This window comes from Citrus sinensis, chromosome 3 (assembly GCF_022201045.2).
Source record: "Citrus sinensis cultivar Valencia sweet orange chromosome 3, DVS_A1.0, whole genome shotgun sequence".
Lineage (NCBI taxonomy): Eukaryota > Viridiplantae > Streptophyta > Magnoliopsida > Sapindales > Rutaceae > Citrus > Citrus sinensis.
This window is the reverse complement of record NC_068558.1, coordinates 3,874,453-3,895,528: the sequence shown is the minus strand read 5'-3', so window position 1 is coordinate 3,895,528 and position 21,076 is coordinate 3,874,453. Positions and strand designations below refer to the sequence as shown.

Sequence of the window (21,076 nt, the reverse complement as noted above, 5' to 3'; positions counted from 1 at the left end):
TATTATGAAGTCAGCTCTAGTTTTCAGATCGTTCGGCTGGCTGGTCAAGATGTTCTATGCGAGACTGCCGCTAAGGGCAAGGGCGGCCCGTGTCTGTCCAAAATAATTTGTTCAAATCTGTTGCGATCAATGAGCCAAATGCGGAGGAAATTATCTTTATTGGTGTGTTCCAGCAGCCTTTGTAGAAGAAACTAAATTCCACGACGAGTGTGGTGGTATTTGATCTCTCGTTATATCTCATTAGCCTTCACTTTTTAGTTAATCCCATTAAAAATTTTAAACTAATTATTATCTTTCAGTATAGAATATACCCTACTTAATCTAGAATTTACCCTTGTTGTATTTTGTATCTTTTTTCCAAACATCCACCGTAAAAACTTATAAAAAATATTTCAAAAAAGAAAAAGGAAATTAGAGTTTAAAAAATTATATTAGCTAAACTATGTATTAATAGAAATTATCATATGGGTATACTTAAAAGTTATTTATCCTTTTAAGTCATTTCATATAAGGATAAAATAAGTATTAGTAAAAAGTGATTAGTAAGGGTTGATAAGATATAATGAGGGGTCAAAAATATAACAACTCTTCCATAATGTACTTGGTAGCTGGTTCCTAAGTTACTTGTAACAGGATTAGGCCCATGTTGCTGTGGCAAACAATTACAAATCAACAGCCACATCACTTTGGATCCAAATCTTGTCGTAGAATTAATTGTTCGACTTGAGATAACAATGTTTCTCTACTGCAAGTACCAAAAACTGGACAATTCTGATTCCCTAATCCGTAAGTAAACACAACATTAATTTCTTTTTTACACGAACACATTTTGATACAATGCAAATTCATTGTTTAGCTAGCACATCTGTGTTTTTTCGTACACAAGCTGTTGAGATTTGATTTCTGGGCTCATTTACATTTTTGGGCTTCACTTTTTTTGGGCTGTAATACACAGACTATTGAGACTTGAGATTATCGTTGTTGAGGCTCTTTTATGTCAAAAGAGGACATTGATTTTCGTAGGAGAAGCTCTGTATATTAAAGCGTAATGCTACATTTCTTGGTGCCTGTTAGTTAACTTGATACAACCATTTTGTGTTGAAACAATAGCTCCAAAGAGTTCCATCATACTCGTATGCAGCGTCGGCTTTAGGGTATTGGGGGCTTTAGCGTAAATTTTTTTTTATACGGTTTCCTTACATTCAGTTGTTTTAATATTCAAAGAAACACAAAGAAAAATAGTCAATACCATATCTTTTTACTTTTTTTTAGGACTATTATTCTACAATGTTATTTTTTTCACTTCAAAAATGAACTAATAAATGTAATAATTTTGTTTATAGAAAAGAGTGCACCAAATTTTATGATGTTAAATAATTAAGGATTTTTTTTAAACAAATAAAGAATTTAATCTTTTTCTTTGAAAAACTAATAATGAGTTAATGGTTAGATAATACTATCATTTATAACTCTTTTACATTAAGGCATCAAATATAAAATTTGTATAAAAATTCTTAATCATATAATGATTATTAATTAAAGAAATTTCTAAAAAATAAGCTTTCTTATTATAAGCAACTTAAAAAATGGATCTTTGTAACATGTGGGGTCTAGACAATCACATTGGGGCTTTTATAACATATGGAGCTCTAAGCGACCGTCTAGTTCGCCTATATTTAAAGTCACTCTTACTCATATACATTAAAAAGTAACTTAAATACTAGTTGTTTTGTATTTAAACAATAGTAATATACTCTTAAAGTTGCATTTTAACTTTTGTAATCCAAATTTTAATAACATTTATAAGATTAGATGGTTATAAAATTGATTATTCCGAAAATAGGATGTCATGCGATGTCTAGAATGAAAATATTAGAACATCATTGAAAAAATTTATTATTACTCGATATGAAAAGTATTTGAAAAAAAAGAGAGAGAGAAAAGAAGAAGTTCATTGTACATTAACTGCAATAACGAACAATATTTATAATTTTTATGACCACTAGATCAAATGCCTGAGAATATTATTTATTTCTAACTTCTTTTCACTTTGACAAACCAAATATCAACCAGATAATATTTCATTATCCGAAAAAGGATGGCCAAATACTAATCGTGCTTCTCAATGTTATTCAAAATTGGCTGTCGATGTAAGGCAGACTTGCCATCTCGTGCCACCCAACATAAAAAATTTAGGAAGAATGCCTGTATGTTATCAATATTTAGGTTTCGGCTGGAATCAGTCACAACTCAGACAAAATTATAACATTTCTATAACTTTTGGACGGGAAGAGGGGCCAAAGAAAAAGAAGGGGGGTCTCATGAACGCCCTAAAAGAGCAAATATTGATGTCCAAACGACGCTAAAAGCATTGGCCAGCATCAATACGTATCTCGAATGATCGTTTCTCACGTATTTGACTCGACGTTTGACCGCCTCCGAACCTAACTATACCTACATAAACAAGAGGGGAAAATTAATCACGTGCGCAGCACGTCTGTGATTAGGAAGAAGAAGGTTCCAAGCTTTAGGGCCAATTTTCGTAGAGGAAATGAATATTCAAAAAGTTCTATTTGGGATTAAGTCAAGTCATCCATTGCTCGTTGTGATGTGCAAGCTGCTATTAATTTTTTAATTGTTTTTTAGAAACGCCCCACGAAACAACTGTTCATTAATTTAAAGAAAGGAAAAGCCTACAACTTGATTAAAACATGATTATTAAACTAAATTAAAGAATAATACATAACCCGTTTAAGGATTTGTCCGGCAGCGCGGCGCACCACCGTCGCTGATGATTACGTTCGAAGCAGAGTCGGTTCCTTCCCACACAAATCTCCTTTCAATACAGGCCATTAGATTTTTTTTTTTTTAAACATGGGCCCACTTATAACATCCACCAATGAAATCATCTGGTTATGCTGTGAAGGTCAAATGAGCGTACGCGTGTTGGAAAATAAATGGACAGGGGGCAACTGTCTGATAAAATATTATGCTGAGGCACTTGTCGACTGGGTTTCTGCCAAGTGGCGAGGAGAGCATACGTGTGATTTTGAGAGCTTATAGCTTCCAAGTGGGAGGGGATTATCTAGCTGGACGGATGAGAACGAGGTACACGTCGGACTGAGGCAGGGCTCTTCGGATCATCAAAAGCCGCTGTTGTTTACTCGGCCTTAACCCTCGATCACAAGGTGCTCTATCCTTCCCACGTCGGACTCAAAACATCATCCGTCTTACTACCAGACGACTGTTGTCCAGCAAAGATTCAACGCACAAGTTAAATATGGAAGTTTAATATAAACGATGAATGTTTCCACCACGCGCACATAAACGAGTTGAATTCAATTGCGCAATTAAATTCAACAGATAAAGACCCACAGATGATATTATCAACGGATCTAATTTGGCTGTCTGTAGATAAAAATGTTATATTATGTCATATGATGCATCAAACCATTTATTTGAAACAGTAAAAGTTCACTTTTTGTTTTCGGTTCAATGTCAAAAAATTAAAAAAAAAAAAAAAGTAATTCAGACTTTGGATTCACCAAATCAAAATTTAGGAATGAAATGCTTTTGAGCTAAATATGATCTTTTTGACGCATGAAAAACTTATTAAAATGTGTGGATAAGATTTATTTTTATTAATTATTTTACCAAACTCTTAAATAATTTTTTTGTTCAATTTATTAGGAGAAATATTGCATTATTGTGATCAAATTTTTAGAAGATTAAAATTTCTCTCATCAAAGATCCAAATCTTTTAATAAATTGAGCTATAACCCTAGCCGTCGCTTCAAGAATCACCCATAATTGTTGCTGCTGCTACTGGTCTTTTCATCAATCGTGACCACTATTAACACCAACAAGTGTCGCTCACCGCAACCTAGACAAGCTCGCATTAGACCATCATATGCCCAAGTTCCCAACCAAGCTTCGTTGCACTTTCACCATTATCAATTGTGATTTACTATTCACTACCCCTATAAAAGAATTTACCAAGATTTTCCGTCTTTCTACCAGACTATTGTTGTCCAGCAAAGATTATTGTATCTTTTTCTTCTTCATCTTTAATAGAAAGTTCAAGAGAAAAATATGTAGTCGTCGTCTTATAGGATGAAGGGATATTTTGATAAAGTTTAGTAGTTATTTTATTTTATTTTTTTTCAAAGGTTGAAAGTGAAAGTAAATGGTAAAGCACACTGTTGAAGAGGTAGGTAAAATAATTAACAAAGAAAATAAAGCTTGGTCACCTATTTTAATAATTGTCATATGTCGAATGATCTAAACAAGTACAAATTTAACTCGGATTTTAAGAAGATTTGAATCCCAAAATTTAATCTATTTACAAGAATTGACTCTCAAATTTTATGCGTGATTAGGACTTCAAAATAATTAATAAACACAGAGTTTACAAGAATTGACTCTCAAGGATCTGAAACACGTTATAGCAAAATTATTATAAAATTAGAAATAAAACAAATTCGCGTGAATAGAACCACTATTTTTTTAATCCAAACTTTTAATGACGATTATAAAATTGTATACACCTGTTCAATGCCGCAGCCTTGACGAAGTTATCAATTATAAAGTCGTCGTTCTTGACTAACGAACACACACCCAATATTTTCATGCATCAATTTCGGGAATGAAATCCATTTTCACACGAGTAAATATCTATATATATATATCTATCTATCTATATATATATATATATATATATAAAGTTAGGGCTTGAGGAGATAATGTGGCATTATTATTTTTCATCTTTGTATATTCTCTATTATCTAATAAATAGAGAAATTTTCTTTTAAATTTGGCTTTTCATCTTCTCATAATTAATTTGATTATTATTATACAATAATAATTATGTAAAGATTTTAATGAGCTATATTCTTTGTAATGAACATCCAAGGGGGAGTGCTGTGAATTTATTAAAATAAATATAGATGTTCATAACATATATCTCTTAATCTCCCCACTATCTCTCATTAGCAATCTTTAGCTTCCCTCTAACTCCCACTATCTCACAAGAAATTATGATCCATAATTTTTCATTAATTTCATGGAGTAATTATGTACCTATAAAAGGAGAGCTTATCTTTTTATTTTGTACACACACAATTAAAATGAATAAAATCACTATATAATATATTTTTTCATTTTATTTTTTTATCTTGCGTTGCTTCTTTATTTGTATTGATGGTTAATAATTTTTTTTATAAAGCTGCCTCATCTTAAAAAAAAATTAATTCATATTTTTTATCATTTTCATTAAGTATAAAGTAAAAAAAATAATAATACTAAATGTTTTTTTTAAAGTCGCGTGAAGCGCGATTTTATTTTTTAATTAATATGTAATTCACGGAAATAATTATGAAGGTACAGTCTACGAACCGACGTAAGAGCGTGCGTGAGCTGAATATTAGAAGAGGAGGGGGAAAAAAAAAATCGAACTGTTGATGCTTGTCGTTATACAGTCTGATAGAATTGGCCTTTTTCTCAACCGAGCTGTCTATAAAGTTCGCGACAACCAAACGCGCAATCACAATATCCCATAGGCTTCGCTCACATTACGCCCAAAACAAAACAGATCACTCATTTGCTTTCTTTAATTCTGTTCAATGGAAGTGTGTTATAACGCTAACACAATCGCCGGCCATCCCGACGTTCATTCTCCGGTCACTACATTGACTAAAGAAAATGCTCCCGCCTTTTACGAACCTGACGTTCAAATCCTCACGTCCGGCGGCCTTCGCATCCCCGTCCACGCCAGCATTCTGGTACTTCATATTCTTCTTATAGTTTGTAATTTTGAATCGCCTATCTCCGTTTCTGAAGATCTAATTTTTTTTTCCTGTTTCTTAAATTGTGAAAATTTAGGTTTCTGCGTCGCCGGTGCTGGAAAATATCATAGACCGGCCGCGTAAGCACCGGAGCTCGGAGAAAGTGATTCCGATTCTCGGCGTTCCATGCGGCGCCGTGTCATCGTTCGTTGGATTCCTCTACACGTCCAGGTAATTTTTTTTTTTTTGTTAATTATTTGTCTGCCGCCCATTTCATTCTTTAACTTCCACGTAGTTTGATCTGACGGCTCTCAGCTCTTCGGTCTACAAAGACGGCTCTGGATATCCTTCCTCGAACTTATAGAATTTGTTTGAACCAACCTTTTGCACGTGTCATGAAGAAAAATAGAATTAGTTAAAAGTAACCTAGAACTGGTTTCTCCGAATTCGCAGGACCAGTGTGATTGGTTTAGATATTTTAAGTTTATATCAAGTGACTGAGGTATCCCCTGGTTCAGGTGCACGGAGGAGGAAATGGAGAAATACGGGATCCACCTACTGGCGCTGTCACACGTGTATTCAGTGCCACAGCTGAAGCAGAGATGTACCAAAGGCTTGGGTGAACGGCTGACGATTGACAATGTGGTGGACGTGCTTCAACTGGCCAGGCTGTGCGATGCTCCGGACCTTTACCTCAGGTGCATGAAACTGGCTGCCAGCCGTTTCAAGGCCGTTGAGAAAACTGAAGGATGGAAGTTCTTGCAGGATCATGATCCCTGGCTCGAGCTCCAGATTCTACAATTCATGGACGAAGCAGAATCGGTAATTAATTAATTAATTAATTAATTAATCAATCAGCACAGCTTAATTTTGAGAAAAATTAACAATTAATAATTCTGTACGAAAAATTTGAAAATTCCATTCCATACTGATGGCAAAAATGAAATTTCAGAGAATAAAGAGGACAAGGAGGCGTAGACAAGAACAGGGCTTGTATTTGCAGCTGAGCGAAGCGATGGAATGCCTGGAGCACATATGCACCGAAGGGTGCACCAGCGTGGGGCCGTATGAAGTGGGGCCCACAAAGAACAGGGGTCCCTGTAGTAAATTCGCCACGTGTCAGGGCCTGCAGCTCTTGATAAGGCATTTTGCAACCTGTAAGAAGAGGGTCAATGGAGGGTGCCTGCGCTGCAAGCGGATGTGGCAGCTTCTTAGACTCCACTCATCAATGTGTGAACAATCTGATTCTTGTAGGGTGCCGCTTTGCAGGTAACCAATCCCTTCTTTCGTTTCTCTTGTGTTATTGCCGATTGGGTTACATTTTAAGAACATGGGATAAGATGGCAATAAGCACGTGTTCTTTAAACGATTCATGAATTGTTCTTTGATTTGCATTTGGGGACTTGTGAAAATATAATTCAATCAGCCGTACGCGTGTCTTTGTGTGGGCATGGATGCCACTGCCAGCTCACACCGGCCTGCTCTGTCCTTTTTACTATTTCCTGGAGACGTATCACACTTGTGTTTTTGAGTCCGTCTTGAACTTGAATGATTGTCATTAGTCTGCTCATTCCTTGTGTCCAAAAAACATGGCAGTTGGCATGTCACAAACACCTCATCTTAGTAGATTGAACAAGAATCACCAATATCTCTGTGGATTCAGATTTTCACTAGAAAGAATGGACTTAGCCGTAAAAAATCCAATCAATGCGGTCCCCACGCAACTAGATACTTTAAATTAAGCTAGGCTGATAGGGCATGTATCTTGTACAGGCCCAGGTTTAAGACTAATGATATTTTGGGAATTGATGAAGCTAAGTGGTGCCATTTTATTCACACGTCCTTATCTATCGCATCTAGGGATCAAAATCGATCATTAAATTAAAAAAATCTCGGTCTTGGAATGTGACAGGCAATTCAAATTGAAAGCACAACTAGAGAAAAAAGGCGACGATGGCCGGTGGAGGCTTCTAGTGAAGAAAGTGGTATCCGCCAAAACCATATCTTCATTGTCTCAGCAAAAGAGGAAGAGAATGGAAGAATCCAGGGGCACCATGGGCGATTACAGCATCAGAAGCTTTAAACTATGAATGAATATCCAAAGTGAAAAGAGTCGCTGCAAATGTTTCTACATATTCTTTTATTGATCATAAGAAATTAGGGTCGACTTCGTTGTAAATGAGAGTGGTTTTTTTTTTTTAACCCCCTTCAGTTTGCCCTTTTCTTTGGATAAGTTTGATGATGTACCCTGTACCCTTTGGAGTAGCAGAAAAAATGGGGGTACAGACTAGAGTGGATAAGTTTGTATGCCAACGAAAAAGATGTAATAAATGGAGTGGTTGCTTGTAGGTTTTCATATCCTCCACTTATATTCAAGTTGCTACTCATTATTTATTTATTCATTCATTTATAATGCTTACACTTCAATTATCTCCCAACCTTGTGTTTGCACCAAAATCCTTCTTTTTGGTGCGGCTAATGGAGGCCCCGCGGAGAAAGAGATTGGAAAAACAAAAACCACCGCAGCCCACACGGTCCAAAGGAAAGCGAACCTAGCACAATTATTAAAATTTTTATCTAAGACTGTGTGCTTTTTGTCATTTTCGTTTGATATTGTTTTTTAAGGTCAGCCAGCTAATCATGAAAGAACAAGCACTTGTTATCATTAATAAGAAGAGTTCATGAATAATTAATTAATACTAAGAAAAAAAAAAGAGAGGTCCAAAGTCCTAATACAAACATAAAAGCAGCGTTTATTAATTTATATTAGTCTTATTTTTATTAATTAAGAGAAGAAAACCTCTTCAATTATCTTTTTTAATCGCAATCAATGAGATGGATTGAGTTTTGTACATCTTTATAAATAAACTACAGGAATCTCATCAGATAATTCTCAAGGACTTTTGGCATTGGTTGGCAGGGCAACCGGGCTCGATAGCTACTGATGGTGAAGGATGAAAGGAAAATTGCAACATGTGGGTTCTCAAATTAATTCAAAATAATGTAAAGGCCTCTATAATTTGAGTCTTTTATTTTTTTATTTTTTAAACTCTTTGTGGTAGGGTTTGATATTTGAAAAGAAAGGTGGCGGAGAGATGCTTTCCCTTCTTTTAAAACATGCTACAAATTAAAAATATGTTATTGGATCAAAAAGAAAGGTCCAAGTCCAACGTTGGCCATCAAATGTTGGTGGACGAGGAAGACACATTTGAACAAAGCAAGCATATATATTTGAGTAGTAGTTATACCAACTGCCTAAGGAATGTGCCATTATTTAACTGCAGTAAGAGCTTTGTTTGATCATGCATATGTAGTCGTCTTTGCTTGGTTGACGCGTATTGCATTTAATTCAATCCAATGATTCCCAATTATTATCGGCCAAGCATGTGTGTGTAAAAACAATACTTGTGTTTCCATATGGTAAATTTCTCCACTTTAAGACTGGGAAAAAGAACCTGAAAATTGGTCTTCTAAAGCTGGGTTTTATGATACTAAAGTGGAGATATGATGGTCCATGCGTTAAAAGAAATGCACGAATATGAACACGAGGAATCACCCAATAGGCCACACCTGCATCATCATTGTTTCGATGAAAATTTGCTTTTTCAGCTTGCAATTCTCATAAGGGCTGGGCATTCAGAAATTTCAAACATGTTTGTCCTACTGAATGGCTATTGCATCATGCTTCTCAAGCTTTTTCCCTTTCCTCAGAAAGTATTAAGTTCTTCAGGCCCGCTGAAAGTTCTCATGTCACAACTTTGCGATACCATATTTAACTTTTAATTGCTTATGCTTAATTTTTTTTAAAAAAAATTATTTTATGGAGATTTATTTGTTCTTAATTAACGTGCAAACAATGTCCTCACCTGTGTTGCTTGCGAGTTGCCACTCTTGTGCATAATAAATAAATTTCAAAGAGATCCATATCGCTTGGTGAGCTCTAAGTCAATGTTTTGATCACATAGAGCCTGAAACCCTTTTGTAATGTGGAAAATATGTATTATCGGATGAAATCAATGTTATATAGTAATTAAATAAGATAAAATAAAATAAACCCTTTATTGTGCAGGTAACTCTTTATCGATTTAATAACTTAAATTCAATAAAAGATAAGAAACCATTGCAGTTAAATAAGATAGAGATAGATTTATAACTTGAAAAAAATAAAAAATTAATTCGAACTCAGCAACTAAAGAGTGACAAAATCTTTGATTATTTAATGCTTAATACATACAAAATATAATTAATTATACTATTTATTTATAAATTGTATAAAAAAATTATATTATACAAATTCTTTCTTATAAATCAATTAATAAATAAATTTCATTACTCGCAAACAAATTATATTTTTATCCTTTATTACTAAATTATAATTGATATAAATTTCGTAACACATCACTGTTGATTTTGATAATTAATATGTATAGTGAAAAGTTAAACAAATTAATGATGAAAAAAATTAAACTCATGAGATTCATTTTAATAAGCATAAATGCTCAATTTCTTCAAAAAATGAATTCTTTTAAAAAAATTATTTGTAATAGTCGATATAAGCTAAACCTCTGTTAAATTAAGGTATTACTTGTTACTTAGGTAATTGATAACGATTCATTAAAGATAAACCAAGGGTGGAGATATTTCATTTAAAATCACATGGTTCATAATAGTCTCATTATTAATACAGTAATTCTTTTAACAATATCATAGAGAAATACCATGGGAAAATATAATGTTCAGTGAAGCACGCAATAACAACATCATTGAATTACAACTTGTTAGAAGCCAAACAAAATGTAAATGCTCGTTTTGTCTATATATTTTAGGTTAAACGTTCGTTTAGTCTTTATATTTGAAGAAAAGAGAAAAGTAGGTACTTCTACCTTTCTTTTTTATTTTATTTTACAATAATACCCTTACAACAATATTCTTGGGGATATTAATAAAAAAATCAAATTAACCTCAAAAGTAACATAAAAATTTACTTAAACTTTTATATTATTATTTCACTTGTAAGATTAATTTGGTAAATTAATTTTTTTTATAAAACAATCATTAGTAAGATCGTTGTAAGGATATTAGACATTGTGTTTAATTTGGCTGATATTATTTTATTTATAAACAATTATTAGTAAGATTATTGTACATGTACAAAAAAATATTATTTCTTTCACACAGATATTTATTGGTTAATTTGTTAAAAAATAATTCTCAATTAATTTGTTAATTAGTTTTTATAAATAGATTAATTAATATCAATAATATTGTTGAAAGAATATTACTGTAAAATAAAAGAAAAAATAATAATAATAAAATATAACATATTTAACTGTAACAAACTTCTAATTAAAAATACCGAGAATAAACAACATTTACCTGCTAAAAAAACTTAAAAGAAATAGATATTGAAGAAAAATAGAGAGATCTTCTCAATCATTTCTCACCTAGTTTTTGTTTATCTTATTATTATCGTATAAGACAAAAGTTTGGTAGACAATGGACATTAGACATCTGCAGCAATTGACTTTGATCCTATCAAAACATTGAAAGACTGCCTTGCATTCTTATCATTATTGATTACATTAACATAATTTGTTTGTTTGTTTTTTTTTTTTTTTGAAATGTTTATGACAACAAACTTGCCCATTGGTGCAAGGCTACAAATCACAATATCCCTTTGACATTTCCGCACCAAATGGGCCTTAAATAATAGACTCGTTAACCAAGTTTGGACCAATAAAAGCTCTATGGTCATGTCAATACTCATATAATATTTATTTTAAATTATTATTTATTATTTTCTCCCTCATCTGCTCTCTCTCTCTCTCTCTCAAAAATATACAAGGTTGAGGCTTATGAAAAGAGTTCTCGTTGCCGAAATCCAAGAGCAAATAATGACTTAACGATTAGTTGTCTTTTGTGTAGAGAATAAAAAAATTATTTTATCAAACATAAAATACCCGTTTGGTATGACTTATATAATAATCATAAATATTTATTTAATTACATAAGATTTATCAAAAATTTTGTTGCTGTTCAATTATTTTTTAATAAAATTTTTAAAAATTAAATAAATTATTTTATTTTTACTAATAAAAACTCAAATTTTAAGTTTTTAAAAATAAATATTGATTTTTTTAAATGTTAAAATATCTAAAATGTTATCTGCTTATTTGATAATCTTATTTTTTTTATAACATAACTTTAAAAACCTTACTCATAAAAATTGTAATTGACAACTAAACAGAAGAGGGGTTTCACCGTAAGTGGAACAAATTTACCCGTCCCCTAAAAAAAGTCACTGTTTTGAGATCGTTCCACACAAGTAGGACTAGGACATTGAGCATTCACATAGAAAATAAAAATTTTGTGAGTAAAAAATCTAGTTATAAAGGCTTTACTAATAAAAATATTATTTAAATAAGTTATACCAAACATTTAATTTTTAACTTTTTCAAAATCACATTGAGCCTCTAAAAAACAATCTCACATAGACCCCTAACTCAACTGAGGGCACCCATCAATTATAATCAATTGAGAGTCCATAAAGCCTTTCGTAATAAAGAAAATCTATATAACTAGAAGCTTACAAGAATCAAAGAGGTTTTTAACAGATTTTTAGTGGACTGTCCATAGGCCAAGTCTTACAGAGAGAAAACCTCACCCCAGACTGAAAGCATACTGGAAATAAATAAAGACGGAACCCAAGAAGTTTAAATAAGAGAATGTAGTGGAAGCGATGAATAAAAGAAATAATAAAAAACTTTCAATTTTTTAAAATCACTTTTAAATCCTAAAAAATAATCTCAAACAGACCCAAACCAAGGGCACTCATCAATTATAATCAGTTGCCCATAAAGTCTTTCATAACAAAGAAAATCTATATAACCAAAAACTTATTGATGAAGAATCAAAGGGGTTTTTAAGAGATTTTTAGTGGACCGTCGAAGTCATACAGAGAGAAAACCTCAGCTCTGACTAAAAGCATACTGGAAATAAGTAAAGATGGAATCCAAGAAGTTTTAATAATCAAAAGCAGTAAACAAGAAGAGAAAACATTAAAGGGCTATAAACAAGGGAAGTAATAATTAATAAGAGAATGTAGTGGAGGTGATTAAAAAAGGTGAAACCAGCACCAAATTAGCAGCATCAGCTATCCAGATAATTCAAATAGTTGCCGAAAACATGCCAAGGAAGTTAAAAATAAAACTGCTTTCGCTACAACCAGGAGAGACCATATATGCCAGGATTGCAATCAAGTCTCCCTAGCTACCAAACCAAAGCATTAACCAAAATACTGAAGATGATGATCGCAGAAAATCCAAAACAATATAAGTTTCATTTTTTCTAAAAAGGGGACTTTCAAAACAAAGTCTCAAAGACCAAGTTCTGCATCTTAAAAGAATAGAAATGAAATTAGCTAGCTCAGCACAATCATTAACTCAATGAGCAGAGAAATAGAAGAAAGCACATAATCCAAATAACAGATAGTTTGAAGCCAGTGACCTAACAAGCAGAACTTACTGTGAAACAATGAGGAATAATGACAATTTAACTGTTTTGCGCTCTAATATCTCAAATTGAACAACCAGAGTTGGAGGATGATTCCGAGAGTTAAAATGGATTTGAAATGATCTCAACAAACCGATTATAGATGAAAAGAAATGAAATTAACTCAATGAGCAGAGAAATAGAAGAAAGCACATAATCCAAATAACAGATAGTTTGAAGCCAGTGACCTAACAAGCAGAACTTACTGTGAAACAATGAGGAATAATGACAATTTAACTGTTTTGCGCTCTAATACAAATCTATGGGCTCTAATATCTCAAATTGAACAACCAGAGTTGGAGGATGATTCCGAGAGTTAAAATGGATTTGAAATGATCTCAACAAACCGATTATAGATGAAAAGCATGCCAAGGAACCATTGCAAAAAATTATCCCAATGGCGATGGAAATGCAAAATACCGTAACAACTCCTCATCAATGCCAGTTTTCCCATAAAAGGGGATTAATTGAAAAGCCTAAATGGATTTAAAGCAAATAAGAGTAGAAAATTCAAAATAACAGCTCCTCATCATTGCCAGTTTTCACATTCAAAACAAAAATTTATCACAGTAAACCCATCGTTCATCATCAACAAGAGCTCAAACCAACAAGCAAGCAAGAGCAGTTTTCACTAGTTACAGAAGACATGCGCGAAGAAGTTACAAATGAGCACTCGAGAAGACTATCCACCATAATAGAGAATTCAAATTTCCATATAATGTGCCTTTAAATAAATTTCACCATTAGGCAAAATTACTTGGTAGTACAATGTCAAATTCCAAAAAACAATAATTCCAAGGAACAATACGTACATAAATTGAACAAGAATGTCAATATTGTATATAAATCAAATGAGAACACTATTTGAAGATCAACTTCTGACCAACGAAGATCGGTTACGTAATGTTCTTTAACAAGTCAAATAGATCCAAATCCACTAGTCCAACTTCACAGATTGCATTGCAATTTCTAGCCTCCTATCTGGCCGACGCAAACATATTTTCACATACTGAGCTACGCAATTGCTTGTTAGCAACCAATCACAAAGAGTTTTCAAACACGCAAACCGCAAGCTTATGAACAACACACTCTCCAGGTAAAGAAACCTTTTGAGAAAGCCAAGCGTATGTAATAACAATAACCAATTCCCTTGGTTGAAACTTTTATTATCAATAGATATGCATATGAAATTCAGAAGTTTTTTAAATGAAAAGTAACAGATTCTATTATTTTCCAACATTCTCAGGAAACAAAAAACTTCATAAACTACAAAAATAGTGGCGAGGAACACAGATTATGTTCTCAACAAGGACAGCAAACTTGTTCTTCTGATGAAGGAGCCCAAAAGTTACAAAATTGAAACTGCAAACTCCCCCCATTATCTATTCATCACCCAGAAATCAATGTTATTTTAGCAACTTAAATGGCACAGCAATCAGGCAGAAAGGTCACTATCATTATCAACTAGAGTCGTTTTAGGCACAGAGTTCATAGCAGGAGTTGACGAAATTTACTAACAACCAATGAAGCCTCATTTGTATAACAAAAACAAAATTTTATCAGAGGAATCGTTTTAGGCACAGAGTTCATAGAAGGAGGTGACGAAATTTACTAACAACCAATGAAGCCTCATTTGTACAACAAAAACAAAATTTTATCAGAGGAGACCCATAGTTCCTCATCAAGACAAGTTCAAACTAACAAGTAAGCGCTAGTTATTTTCACTAGTTACAGAAACATGCCCGAAAAAGTTGAACATAAGCACTTGAGACGATTATCCATCATAATATAATTAGCATGTATATATTAAGATAATACAATAACCTGTTCTCAACTAAATTTCACCAATAGGCAAATTACTGTCCCAGTACTTTATGTCAAATTCCAAAAGCCATTGAATCCAAGAAACAACAACAATTACAACCAAGCTAATTAGGCCAAACAGAAAAAGCATGGACAGAATAACAACAATCACCACCAAGGTGATTAGGCCAAACAGAAGCATGAACAGATTACCAATACTGATAAGCACTCCCATTTCAAAAAAGTTGAAAACAGAAGTGAAAGGAAATTGCATCATACTACAGTGCCATAATCCTGTGCACTTCACATATTGTAACTACTAGCTTCATATTAACAAAATAATCATAAACATTTTTCAAAAAGCAAAACCGAAGGCAAATACTTTATGAACGAAACCAATTCCCTTGAAACATTTCTTATCAATGTTTTCAGAAAACAGGACATCGTAAACTGGCCAGCAAATTTGTTCTTTTCATCAAAGGTTTATAAAAACAAAATTGTATAAAATAGAAAATGTACACTCTTTCCTATTTTCCAGAAACCGCATAAAAATGGGATAAATACAAAATCCTTTCTATTTCTAACAAGTTCTCTTTATACAAACCCAGCATTGCAAATTCCACCAAAAAAGAAAAAAAAAACCGAAGAGGTGCTTTAAGGAAAAAAAAAAACCGAAGAGGTGATTTAAAATAAAGAAAATTACTTTTAAGAAAAAAAATCCTCAAAGTTGCCAGGGTGAAATTCAATGCAACTATTCCCCATTTCCAACATCTATGCAACAATGATTACACTGCCTATGCAACATAAGCTGAAACTACATAAATCGATCAAGAAAGTGTTCAAAATCTGAAGTGATTTTTCTTGCCTGAAATCAACCCAAAGGTATAGAATTATGAATTTTTTTTAAAAAAAATTCAAAATAATGCAACAAATAATAACAGCTCCTCATCATTGCCGGTTTTCACATTAAGAATAGAAGAGATTAACTTGAAAAGCCAATACGGATTTATTAAAAAAAAAACGAGTGGAATTTCAAAAAAACAGCTCCTCATCTTTGCCTGTTTTCCAATAAGAATAGAGGAGCCTAAACAGATTTAGGACAAATAAAAGTAAAAAATTCAAAGTACCAGCTCCTTATCATTGCTAGTTTCCCGTTATGAATAGAGGGGAAAATTGGCAAGGCCTAGATGGATTTTTAAAAAATAAAAATAGCTCGTCCTCATTGCCGGTTTCCCATTAAAAATAGAGGTGAGCATTTGAAAAGCCTAAATGGATTTAAAACAAATAAAATTAAAAAATAAAAATAACTGCTCCACAACATTGATAATTTCCTATTAACAATAGAGGATATTAATTTAAAAAGCTTAAAATGGATTTAAAACCAATCAAAGTAGATAATTTGAGAAAACAACACCAGATGGTTCTCAGATTCCATTAAGAATAGAGGAGATTAATTTGAAAAGCCTAAATGGATTTAAAACAAATTAAAGTAGAAAATTCAAAATAATTGCTCCTCATCATTGCCGGTTTCCCATTAAAAATAGAGGAGACTGATTTGAAAATCTTAAATGGATTTAAAACAAATAAATGTAGGAAAATCAAAACAACAGCTCCTTATTCTTGAGTCTTGACGTTTCTCATTAAGAATTTAGAGGATACTAATTTGAAAAGCCTAAATGGATCTAAAACAAATTAAAAGTAGAAAATTCAAAATAATTGCTCCTCATCATTGCCGGTTTCCCATTAAAAATAGAGGAGACTGATTTGAAAATCTTAAATGGATTTAAAACAAATAAATGTAGGAAAATCAAAACAACAGCTCCTTATTCTTGAGTCTTGACGTTTCTCATTAAGAATTTAGAGGATACTAATTTGAAAAAACTAAATGGATCTAAAACAAATTAAAAGTAGAAAATTCAAATCTTTCTTACCTCAAGAGTATTTTCTTTGAAAATAAACCCAGCAAATTACAAAAGTACCACACGAGGGACAGATATTGTGTTTGCAACAACACCAGCAAACTTACTCTTTTCAGTAACGGTCAGCAAACTTCTTCTTTTCAACAAGGGTATATAAGAAGCATCAAACCTGTCCTTTTCAATAAGGGTATATGAGAACAATAACTAATTCCCTTGAAACCTTTCTTATCAATAGATATGGGCATATAAAACTCAGGATTTCATTTAAGCCAAAAGTAACAGATTCTATTATACACCCACATTCTCAGAAGAAAAGACAAACAACCAAAATAATGGCTATGGAAAGACATTATGTTTAAAACAAGGCCAGCAGACCTGTTTGTTTCATCTAGGGAACAATAACAGATTCTATACTATTCCTACATTCTCAGAAAAGAAGACTTACAGGCTAGCAAACTTGTACAAAATATTTTCTACTGCCGATAAACCAACATAGCAAATTAAAAAAAAAAATTAAAGGAGTATGCTTACTTAAAAGAAAAGAAAAGAAAATTTCTGTTAGAAAAAAAAAAAAACACAAAGTCGTCAATTTCCCATAAAAGAGATGAGATTATACAAAAAATAGAACGTTTCACAAAACAAACAGATTTACGAAAATCTAAGTTTGAATTTAAAACTGTTTGTGGAACCAAATAAAAATTCAATTTAAGAACAAGGCAAATAACATTCGGCACAAGTAAGCAGAGGATAAAATTAAATGCAACTATTCCCCATTTCCAACATCTATGTAGCAAATAAGATAATATCTAGGCAACAAAAGCGGAAGCCACATTAATTAATCAACAAAGTGATCAAACTCTGAATTGATTTTTCTTGCCTCAAAATCAAGTCGAGGGTAAAGATACATGATTTCAAAAGAAATCAAAACGAAACAACTTTTTTTTTTCTTTTGATTCTTTTCAACAAAGGAAGCCTGAGGCAGAACAATAAAAAAATATAAAAGCATATCAAATTAAAACAAGAAAAGCAAAGAATCATATCCAATTTGTTAACAGTAAGCTCATACAAGAGCGATGACCAAAAACAGACAAAGACACTGTCCCTCTCTTAGGCAACCACATTTTTTCGGAACTTCATGCGAAGCAATAAAAGTAATAATGAGAATTAACTGTTTTGAGATTAAAAGCCTCATGGACAAATCTATGGGCTCTAATATTCAAATTGAACAACCAGATGATTCTGAGAGTTAAATGGATTCGAAACCCAGCAAAGTCAATAATCCCATTGTTGCCAAAAAGCATGCCAACGAACCATTGCAACAACTATCTGAATGGTTAATGGAAATTCACAATAACAACTTCTCATCATTGCCAATTTCCCATTAAGAATAGAGAAGATTAATTTGAAAAGCCTAAATAGATTTTTGAAAAAAAACATAGAAAATTGAAAATAATAGATTTTTAAAAAATAAACCATAACAACTTCTCATCATTGCCAGTTTTCCCATTAAGAATAGAGAAGATTAATTTGAAAAGCCTAAATAGATTTTTGAAAAAATAAACATAGAAAATTGAAAATAATAGCTCCTCATCATTGCTAGATTGCCCATTAAGAATAAAGGAGATTAATTTGAAAACCTAAATGGAATTTTCCAAAAATAAACATAGAAATTAAAAATAATAGCTCCTCATCATTGCCAGTTTTCCCAATAAGAATAGAGGAGATTACTTTGAGAAAAACTTAAATGGATTTTTGAAAAAATAAACGTAGAAAACTGAAAATAGTAGCCCCTCATCAGTGCTAGTTTGCCCACTAAGAATGGAGGAGACTAGTTTGAAAAGCCTAAATGGATTTTTGCAAAAATAAACATAGAAATTAAATATAATAGCTCCTCATCATTGCCAGTTTTCCCATTAAGAATAGAGGAGATAAAATTTGAAAAGCCTAAATGGATTTTTGCAAAAATAAATGTAGAAATTAAAAATAATAGCTCCTCATCATTGCCAGTTTTCCCATTAAGAATAGAGGAAATTGATTTGAAAAGCCTAAATGGATTTTTGAAAAATAAACTTAGAAAATTAAAAATAATCGTTCCTTATCATTGCCAATTTTCCCATTAGGAATACAAGAGATAAATTTGAAAAGCCTAAATGAATTTTTTAAAAAATAAAAAGAAGAAATTGAACATAATAGCTCCTCATCATTACTATTTTCCCCATTAAGCATAGAGGAGATTAATTTGAAAAGCCTAAATTGATTTTTTTTCAAAATATAACTTAGAAAATTGAAAATAACAGCTCTGTATCATTGCCAGTTTTCCTATTAAGAATAGAGGAGATTAATTTGAAAACCTAAATGGATTTTAAAAAAAAAACATAGAAAATTGAAAATAATAGCTCCTCAACATTGCCAGTTTCCCATTATGAATAGAGGAGAGATATTGAAAAGCCTAAATGGGTTTAAAACAATTAAAAGTAGGAAACTAAAAATAAGAGAACCAAGAAGCAACTATCACTGGTTAAAGAAGGCATGCCCAAAGAATTTAAAAATAAGCTCATGAGAGAACAATCCTCCATAATAGAATTAAATGTATATATACTGTCATTCTGTCAACAGAATGTCCTGCCTCCGACTGCACTTCACCATTAGGAAAAATTACTTTATCATTATAATCTAGGGTTGTCTTAGGCACAGAGTTCACAACAAGAGGTGAAGCAATTTACCAACCAACCAATGACAGGTTCAATAAAACCTCTTTCGAACAACAAAAACAAAATTTTATTGGAGTTGGCCCATTGTTCCTCATGAAGATGGGCTCAAACCAACAAGTAAGCACTAGAACTTTCCACTAATTACAGAAATATGCCCAAAAAGGTTAGAATAAGCACTTGAGGTGATTGTTTAGTTAACACAATATCCTGTCTCAAACAACTACATTTCACCAATAGGCAAAATTACTTTCCCAACACCTTTTGTCAAATTCCAAAAACCATGGAATCCAACGAACAAAACAATCACCATCAAGATACTTAGCCAAATAGAAGAAGCATGAACTGAATGCCGAAAATGATGAGCATTCCCAACTCAAAATGTTGAAAACAGAATTGAAAAAGGAAATTCCATTACATTACAATGCTATAAATCTGTAAACTTCAGATACTGCAACTACCGTAATAGCTTCACACCCCATTTTCACATAATGAGTGAGAAACTGCCTATTAGCAAACAATCACAAACATTTTTTTCCAAAAAAGCCAAGCAGAGGGCAAATACTTTATGAAACTGAACAATGTCCAAGTGGAACAGACATTACTTGGCAACATTAGAACAACCTTTCAAGAAACCCATTGATACATGGTAAGAACAGTAACTAATTCCCTTTAAACAATTCTTATCAATAGATATGCATATAAAAATCAGTGTCTCATTTAACGAATATTACGCTTGCCATAAGGCCAGCAAGCTTGTTCTTTTCATCAAGATTTCATAGACGAAAATGTAAATCTTCCCCAATTCCCAAAAAATGGCATAAATATGGAATAAATACCAAATCTTTCCTATTTTTGCAAATATTCGCTTAGTAACAAACCCAACATCGAAAATTCAACCAAAAGAAAAAAAGAAAAAGAAAAAATCAACAGGTAAGCAGCTTTAAAATTAAAAAAATATATTGATTAAAAAAGAAACTTCAGTCTCCAGAACAAGAAAAGTACCAAATATTTGCTTTTCTTTTGACATTTTCCACAACGGAAAACGAAGGCAGAACGATACAAGAATGTAAAAATATATTATGAAATTAAAAAAGAAAAGCAAAGAATCATACTCCAATTCATTAGCGATTAGCAGATATAGCAACGATAATTAACAAATGGAGACATTTGTTCCTCTTAGGGTTCGGGCTTGAGAGAATGAAAAAGAAATTGTAAATTGGGGTTTTGATTTTGAAAGAGCTAAAAATGCGCAACCGCGTTTTTCGGAGATCTAACGGAAACGCGCGTTTTTAAGTAAACGCGTTTTTGT

General features: G+C 32.4%; 1 protein-coding gene and 1 long non-coding RNA gene across 2 annotated transcripts; one reads left to right on the top strand and one right to left on the bottom strand.

The window, feature by feature from the left end:
- The first annotated feature begins 5,478 nt into the window (after nt 1–5,478).
- LOC102612164 (BTB/POZ and TAZ domain-containing protein 1) lies at nt 5,479–8,139 on the top strand. The gene is made up of 5 exons (XM_006476873.4): nt 5,479–5,780; nt 5,881–6,014; nt 6,302–6,605; nt 6,736–7,052; nt 7,696–8,139. Exons 1-5 carry the CDS (start codon nt 5,622–5,624, stop codon nt 7,871–7,873), a joined length of 1,092 nt encoding a protein of 363 aa, XP_006476936.2. The 5' UTR covers nt 5,479–5,621; the 3' UTR covers nt 7,874–8,139.
- A 3,243-nt stretch (nt 8,140–11,382) lies between these two features.
- LOC127901413 (uncharacterized) lies at nt 11,383–21,004 on the bottom strand. Its single transcript, XR_008053556.1, has 2 exons — nt 20,880–21,004; nt 11,383–14,716 (listed from the first exon to the last, which is right to left on the bottom strand). It is a non-coding gene; the product is annotated as an uncharacterized LOC127901413 (long non-coding RNA).
- Between the last annotated feature and the right edge of the window lie 72 nt (nt 21,005–21,076).